Below are 8,718 nucleotides of genomic sequence, written 5' to 3'. Positions count from 1 at the left end.
TTAAATTGTGAAGGCTCAAGGGTTTCATAGTATGTTAAAGTAGTCTGAATCATGATATTAATTATGTCCTCTACCTGACTATCCCTTAAAAAAATGAAGGAAATAACCTAACATTGTTGCATGTGCACCACTATGCCACATTGTGGTTTGCCACTCGCCATTGAAGCCTCATGGAAATAGATTAGAACTTGAATGAAGGTTCTTATGATGTATAAAAAAGGTAGATTCGTTACCTTAGCGGCCTTCCTAGTGCCGGTCTCACGGATATGGAGGGAGGTTCATGCAGGTACACAGACCATAGACGCATGGCGAGGTAAACCCTAGGTCGTCAGTTCCTGAGAATCGACCCCTGGCCATTACGCCAGAGATATCATATGCCCACCGTCTGCACTACGCCCTGGGGGCGTTCTTATGATGTATAAAGGGCAGGCCAAATGTAATTCTACTTGTTAGCACTAGATATCATCTTCATTTATTTTGTAGAGTCAGGAGGGTTATGGCTTCTTTGACTTACCTTATAATATTCATTGGCAGATTTTAAAGAGACAAAAGAGCAAAGCCTTGCATTGTCGTGTGCTGTTTATGAAAGAATGTCGTAGGTGCACAAACAAAGCTAATTTAAGTATTATTCACAATAATATGTAGAATCTTATTGGGTAATAAAATGCATGGTTTAGTATAAACTATAGCCTCAAATTTTTGAGATAGTTCTAGAAAATTAGATCTGTCAATTGATTTATTTATTTTTTTTTGCCAAACTTAGATAATTATTGTAATGACATGTAATACTTGTTGGTACAATGAGAATTCCAACAAAGTTATTTTAATGTGTTTAGAAAAAGATTTAAATTAGTGTTAACTTGTGGTAGGTTTAAATTAATTTTGACTTGTATAAAATCCCTTTTCAAAGAACAAAATGATTTTATTAAAGTTTCAATTGATTGGGTTGAGTTCTAATCAATTGGAGAAAAGATGATATTGCTCAACGGCTCAGTATTATCAGCCCCAGTAAAATATAGATAGGTAAATTATTTTATTGCATGAGGCGGTAAGTCACCCAATAAGATTTCACCTAAACTATTGGCTACACACCAATCAATTGGACGCTTGAAAGCTAATCATGGAAACCATGTTTTTTTGGCTTGATAGAGATGTGCAGATTCTCTAGATGTTGGTATTTTTTTCTCATTTTACTATAACTTGTGTGCGTCGAGATAAGATATAGATATATTTGTACAAAGTTCTTTTCCACCTCTGATAAAGATGCATTAACGAAAATTTGGGAGTCAATTTATTAGTGAAATTTCAAATTAAGAAGGCCAATAGGGGCTTTCTACAAAATTCCTGTAGATAAGGAACACCAATAATCCCTACGCAAAAGAGTAGATCTGTAAACAAAACGAAGATAAAGGAAGAAAATATAGAAATTATTCATTTAGAGACAAAAGTTATACCTACTTAAAACAAGGGAAACAGTCAGTTGCCGGGAGACGAAAAAGAATACCAACGAGGATGCATGCAGCTAAACTGAGTGTTGATAAGTTTACATTACCCGATGTCTTCCTGTGGAGAAAGACATAATATTTTTTTGTTTTTTTTACTAGAAGAAGATTCCATTAGTGACTAAGTTATCCCATCTGCAAAACTGGTGAACTTCTTGAGGGAATGATCGTTGATGTCGTCTTCACTTTCTAGTGGAAACCAAGTAGTATCCAAGGGTCGCTAATAGCACGGCAGCTACTGCAGCTGATGCAGCCCATATCCAATAGGATGATGTTTTTTTCTTTTTCAATATGATCTTAGGTGCCTTGACCCTTCCAGTTGGTCGGTTTCTGAATCTAGCATTTCCCCTCTCAACCTTGCTCTTTTCAGCAACTAGGGCATCAGTATTGACAGTTTCTTCTTCTGGCTCTGAAACCTTGGATTCAGCTTCAGCTTCAGCTTCAGCTTCCTCGGCGGGTGCAGGAGGTGTTGATGCCCCGGCCTTCTTTCTAAGCCTCTTCTCTTTTTCCTATCAAATTTCAACGAAATGTGACTATTTTCAGACATAAGAGAGAAAGCTTGAGAAACAGTATCATAATTCACACAAACACATGCCTTCAGTTTCTTTTCGGATTCCTTTTGAGCCCTAATAGCTGCTTTTGCCGCTGCTTTCTCAGCTTGCTTCTTCTTTCTTTCCAAGGCCAACTTAGCTTTTGCAATCTCCTCTTCTCTCTTTATCTCTTTGAGTTTCGCAGCATCAATCTCATTCGTCTTTTGAATCTCCTGAGGTTTCTCAAGTGCTGGTGACTTGGCAGTGCTCTTAGGATCTTCAGCCTCTACTCTTGATTCAACTACCTTGGGTGCTTTCTTAAGGTTGGTTTCTTGGGTCTTTTTGTTGGGAATAACGTCCTGCTGCGGTAAATGTACATCCGCAGCTTGTTTGGCATTTGCCTTTGCCGGTGTGGCCTCCACATCTCTGGTCACTGGACGCTCAACTGTAATAATTGGCATTTCATCAGGGTTCCTCATCCTGCCATCCCTGCTCAATTGCCTAATATCAAGTGATGACAAAATTCTCTTCTCATAATCTTCTCTTAAAGCTTTTTCATTGCTCCATTCAGACATAAATTTCTCAACCTGACATAGAAAAGACGGTCAAAAGAAATATGGGGTGACAATGAAATGACAGATGGCATCAACGCACCTCATTAAACACAAAGTCTTGGAGTGATGCTATATCCTTCTTTGCAGCAAGATCCTTTGCACGGTTTAACATAGCACGGTTTTGGAAGAAGCAAGCATTCTGGAGACAGAGAGATAAGGATAAAGAAACGGATAAATAACTGGTTACTGAAGTAAATCTACTGGGTAGCCGATCACGGATAAACAGCAACCCAACAAGCTCTCTTTATTGCAACCATACTTATTATGTATTTGAAATAGTAAACAAAAGAATGAAACTTTCAGAAGGTAAATAAATTCCAGCATAATGAAAAGGCCTAGTAGAAGCCCAAAAATTAAGCACAAAGAAACATGAATGATAGTGAGACAAAATGACAACTGAAGTTGGCCTTGGAAAGAGAAGCGAGGGAAAAAAATATAGTTTTAAATGCCATAGAATTATGTTGATTCTCATGCAAGGCAGAAATGAGCAAGCAAATATAGTCAATCTCATGAAAACTTAAATCCTTTTTGCCTATTTCTTCCAACAAAGCCGCATGACTAAACTACAGTTTTATAATGTCTTCCAACAAGGAGATTGGGAATATCAATCCAACTACTAGTAAATGGAGAAAAGAATGGTGTCACACAAAGTACTACTTGAAAGCCAGTGACAATGAATATACAAAAGATTCCAATTGTTGGTGCAGGGCCAAACTCCTAAAGGAAGGTTTGGTTAAAGCTAGTATAATGCAAAGCTTCCAAATTGATATAACACCTCAAGGATGAGAAAAACAACTCACAAATGAACGAAAACTAAGAAACAAGTAATAGAATCAAGCAGTTGTAATTATGAATACAAACTCAAGTCGTGAAAAATACCAGTCTAGCACAATGAAATCCATTATTACTCTCACAAGAACCTAAAGGAAACTACAATACTGCAATGAATTAAGATAATTCATAAAGGGGTGTGTCAAAACACAAGTCTCATTTATTTAAGCAGATTGTTGAAGCATATAAAAGATGAACTGGAAAAAAAAAGTCAAAACTATTTACAATTTATAAGGTATGATATTAATTTGGTAGTTTGTGAGGATTAATTTAAACATTTTGCATTATTCAATTAAATGTATGCTACATATAGGAAACATTCTATATATCTTCTTTAGTGTAGATGCCCATATATAAAGTAGGTCAACTGCGTACCACCTGTATACCATTTTAAAACCTTGATTAGCGTTGTCAGTGGGTTACCACCATTAATAAGAGTTAGCATGCCAAAATGAATATAGTCTACAATGAAATCCAGAATATATTTAAAGTAGTAATCCATGCAGTTGAAGTTGTATATATAAACTCATACCACATCATCACGAGATTTTCTTAACTCCACAAGAGTTTCAAATGCCTTGTTTCTTTTATTGTTGATGTTTTCCAACTCCTCCTGTAAGGAACTAATATCATCATCTAAAACCTTGAGTTCATCTTTGAGGCCCTTGATTTTCATACGAATTGGTTGTTTCTCTTTTTTTATTCCACCAATGTCATCAATTATTAGCTGTGAGCACACAATCAAAATAAACAATATCAATATCTGTTTCTAATTGAGAACTTCCAAGAAAGCTAAGAATATTCCAGTGAGATTAATCAACATCTGAATTCGTATAATAGTCAGAGAAATATATGTCACTTACTTTGACCTGGTCTTGAATAGCTTCTTTATGACCAAATGAATCTTGAATCTTAGCCTTTTCACTGGCATTAGCAATAACCTTATCTCGTGTTGCTTCAAGCATTTTTATCTCCTTAATCATCTGTTTTTCTTCAACTAAAGTTAGACTCTCATGCTGCATCTGGTAGTTCAAGCCATAAATCTGTCTCATCAAAAGAGAAAAAATCAGCTACATGGCACCCTGAGTAAAATATCAACCCATGGAAAATATCAATAAATCTATGAGTGAATATTTACAAGATTATTGAGCTCTTCCTCTGAAGAACATAAACCCATGCCCTTTTCCTTCACAGCAATATTTGCACTACGCAGCTTTCCAAGAGCATCCTGAAGTGGTTCCATTGACTTCCTCTTTTCATCCATTGTCATTCGATACTGTTTGTCTTCAGCAGTCAAAGGTTTTAATTGCACAATCAAATTTGATCTTTCAGACTGCAATTAAAGCATTAAATACAAATAAGATTTGAGACTAAAAACTGCTTTATCAATGGTTTTTATCCATTTCTCTCATCATCTCATGCTTATCTCAAAAGTCCACCACTCCACAATTATAAAAGATTGCTAATGGTGAACTATAATTTGGAAGACAAAAAAGAATAGTGGAACACAACAAGAAGATAAAACTCCAAATAGTATTAATTTATGATGATATACCCTTTTTGCCTTTAAGGCTTCAATAATCTGAACCCTGGTTTGGGTGCACTTAGTGACCTCTTTGTCAGCATGGTCAATTCTTGCCTTCAGTTTAGGGTCTTCAAAGGTCCTGTATCTTGCAACATAGAAATTATAAACTTTCTTTTCAGCAGGCCACTCTTCCACAGCATCCTTTGGTAAATTTGCATTGGTTGATTGGTCCCCTTCTTTAACTTCTCCATTGGCTACATTTAGTCTCACTAATTCATCCAGTCCATTACCCTGTTTAGTCTCTGACATGCATTCTCTTATGGCAATGAAAGAGTTATCCTCTTCAGTTCCTTCGTTGATGTTTTCTTGAGTAGTCTCATGCCCTAGGATCTCCATGACCATGATTCTGTCAAATGTTAAATAAATTTCTTTTGGTACGCATCTTAAAAAATTCTTTCTGAAAAAATGAATCAAGCAAGTAGAGAATGATATTGAAAAAAAAGTTCGAAGCCCTATATTGCTCCCACAGAATCCATGAGTCAGTAGAAAACATGTGATTTCAAATAATCTTTGGATAGGTAAAAACACCAATACAAGTGGCAACATAAAGGACATGGTCAAAACATTGTCCTTTATAGTAAGTACAAAAGAATTGAACTTAACTATATGGTTTGTCATAGTATCTTGCAAAAAAATATAATTACTGAAGAACAATATGTAGTTGGATTTTTGTTGTCCCTATTTTGTTTCTCTAGATAAACTAGAACAAAATAAGATTAGTGATTCTTGGTCAATGTTATCTCAACACAAAATTGTTGTTATTTTTTCACAGATGATATTCCCCTCTACACATAAAATCAAGAGAATATCTGCCTGGAATAATGTTAAATTAGTAATTTTGTAGTAGCAGAAACTAAATTCCCAACTTAAACTTGTATACCATTACACTTATTCCAACTTCATAAAAATGGTCTTTCCACACAAAATGGTAAATGATAATCACAGATAAATATTAATTATCAGAAAGTGAATAAAATGCCCAAGGAAACATTCAGAACTTAAATTTTATTTATCAAAAGGATTGAAACAGTAAGGGAGTAAGAACCAAATAAATAAGAGGATGAAGACAAGATTAAAATGATGCTGCCTACAATTGTATCGTGATGTTTTGCATATGAAGAGCTCAAAATGGGAGATTGCACAAGATCAACACTCAATCCAGACTCTTTAGATTGGAAGAAACAATTGTATGCTTTTGGGTTGCTAGATTTCCAATACAGTGCACGTCATTCACAGCATGATTGTAGATGCCATGGATAACAAAGTAGTTATAAAGGAAAAACAGCAAGGAGCTTTGACTTAAAACAAAACACTAGCAATGAGAGTAACATGTTAAAATATGCATGAGGAATCAAGGAGCAAGAAAAGTGTTGCTCAGCATTCAGCATAGGATTGTAATCATACAGTTCGATGTAACCTTAAATTATTGGCCAGTAAAATGGATGCCATGAACAAAACTAGGTTCAGTCAATGAGCTAGATACCTCAAATTCAAGTTGTAACACAAGATATTCTTGCAAAATAAACCCTAATCGACAGTTCATTTCACTCCATTAGTGGAATCTAGCTGATCACGATCAGTTTATGTCAACATTCAATTATGTAAGCAGGTGACAATCAGGACCAAGGATGTCTGAACCGATTACCCATGTAGTCATTAAGAACTTCTTAGTGAAATAAAAAAACACCAAAACCAACATTAAAACGCAAAATCTCAAAAAAAAATCTTTCTAAACCAAAGATCACTTCAATATAAAAATAAGCAGCTGTGCATGACCAACAAACACCATATCATAAAAATTGATAGTACAGAATTGTTTTCTTCCAATTATATTAGCCTGTCAACGCAAGCAATAAAACAAAAAAAAAAAGTCAAGCGATTAGAAAGCTAAAACAGAAACAAAGTTCAATTCTTCTAGCAATAGAAATCTTAAACGGATGGATGGTACAATTTACAACATCAGTATTTCGGATCAAGATCATCCAAGTATCATTCTATTCAATCACTATCAAGTGGGAAAGAAACATTTAGATGCATGCCTAAACAATAAGGAGAAGGTCCAAAATCGAGCGGGCACTCCCAAGATTAAGCACAAAAGCGGAAAGTATCTAGAAAATTTTAATATCCCTAAACCCTATCCTCCTCTCCACCAATAATTCCAAGATCCATCGATACCTATGATTAATCGAACACTCAAAGCCTCAACTTTTTTCCAACAATAAGAAGATACAGACGAAATCTGAACAAAAAAAAAAGAAAAGGACAACAAGCATCGATAAAAAGAAAACGAACTCATGCAATCAAAAAAGGTAAGCACACTGCGATCGATCGATCGATCTAAAAGCAAATCGTTGGAAGGAGAAGTTGCCTGTGAGGGACGCAGATCGGGGCGACGTGATCGAGATCGCAGCCTACGCCGAAGGAGGGACAGATAGGGGACGGAAGATCCCCAATTGAGATGGCCCTAATTGAGGATTTCTATATATCGTTCTCACAGTCGCAAATACGTTGGGTCGCAGATACGGTAGAATTTCCATTTCGGGGGGGCGCGACGTGGAGAGAGAAAAGGAGTAAAATAGCAGATGGCCCCACCACCCCCATGCGGAAGGTTTAAGTGCCCTCTACATTTCGGTTGAGCCATCGAGCCGTTCGATTTTAGGAAAAAACAATCTGCATCGACCATCTGGCGAACCGGCTAAATTTGCCTAACTAATTTCGACCAGCTGTGTCAAGGACTTTTTCCATTTCTTTTTTTTTTCAAACATCGCTAGATATTTAACAATTTATGTATTTTTTTGTTTTTTTTTTTGCGTGTGTATTTATTGTCGTTCATATAGATGAATGCGTTTTTTTAAGCTTTCCCTCGTTAGCAACCTTGTGTATACTGACCTTCCTCATGTTTCAATGATTATTTCAAAAGTTAATAGTAATCATCCATAATGTATCTTCTTTTATTAGAAATTGGTTGGCAAAAGTGTTTAGGAAGCACAGACACTTTTTATCAACTTGTGGAGAAGATTAAATTTCTTAGTCAATGTTTGGTTTGGTTATTTTTAATTTTTATTTTTTGAGAAAAAAATATTTTATTTGATTTTATCATATGATCTATATATTTATATTTATCTTCCTCTATATCTATGAAATTGATACTGAAAGGACTGTTAAAATAACGAAACTATTTTTTTTATACTATTTTGACTGTCACTGTAATGTTTATCTATCTAGATGTATATAACAATTTTGATCAAATTTCACAAACAAATTTCATTGTATACACCAAGTGATGTTTATCTTAATACACTTCAAAAATTATTAATAGTAGAAGGTGAAGTAGTTAGTTTAATAATTTCACACTCAGTAAAATAACTTTTTTATATCCATGAAAAATTCATCGTAAGATTTATTGAAATAACCACTTATATGTATGTCAACTAGGACACACTTCAAAGGTTACGAAGAGAGGAAGTGTTGTTTTCACATGCAGCATATCTCAAAGTATGATTAAATAAAATGTTTAATATATATATATATATAAATAAAGTTTAAGTAGACGATCTTCTCTTTATTAGATAAATTCAAAATACAATTTATACATACTTAAAAAACCAACTTTGCGAATATTTAATTAACAGTCTTTCTTTGGCATAATCTTCTCT

The 8,718-nt window shown here is 34.9% G+C and overlaps 1 protein-coding gene across 1 annotated transcript; it reads right to left on the bottom strand.

Annotated features, from left to right (window-relative positions):
- Positions 1–1,406: 1,406 nt before the first annotated feature.
- LOC121976876 (proton pump-interactor BIP103-like) lies at positions 1,407–7,590 on the bottom strand. Its single transcript, XM_042529268.1, has 8 exons — positions 7,431–7,590; positions 5,033–5,408; positions 4,616–4,810; positions 4,341–4,520; positions 4,010–4,204; positions 2,687–2,785; positions 2,098–2,619; positions 1,407–2,011 (listed from the first exon to the last, which is right to left on the bottom strand). The coding sequence occupies exons 2-8, from the start codon at positions 5,402–5,404 to the stop codon at positions 1,685–1,687; spliced, it is 1,890 nt and encodes a 629-aa protein (XP_042385202.1). The 5' UTR covers positions 5,405–5,408; positions 7,431–7,590; the 3' UTR covers positions 1,407–1,684.
- Positions 7,591–8,718: the final 1,128 nt, after the last annotated feature.

Source organism: Zingiber officinale, chromosome 4B (genome assembly GCF_018446385.1).
Source record: "Zingiber officinale cultivar Zhangliang chromosome 4B, Zo_v1.1, whole genome shotgun sequence".
Classification (NCBI taxonomy): Eukaryota; Viridiplantae; Streptophyta; class Magnoliopsida; order Zingiberales; family Zingiberaceae; genus Zingiber; species Zingiber officinale.
This window is presented reverse-complemented; position numbering and strand designations above follow the sequence as displayed.

Excerpts from the sequence above, each read along its gene's own strand:
- LOC121976876 (XM_042529268.1), bottom strand. The coding sequence starts at position 5,404 with ATGGTCATGGAGATCCTAGGGCATGAGACTACTCAAGAAAACATCAAC. Across the intron at positions 4,521-4,615 it reads AGGAAGAGCTCAATAATCTT|ATTTATGGCTTGAACTACCA; the intron begins GTAAATATTCAC and ends TTGATGAGACAG. Across the intron at positions 2,786-4,009 it reads GAAAATCTCGTGATGATGTG|AATGCTTGCTTCTTCCAAAA; the intron begins GTATGAGTTTAT and ends CTCTGTCTCCAG.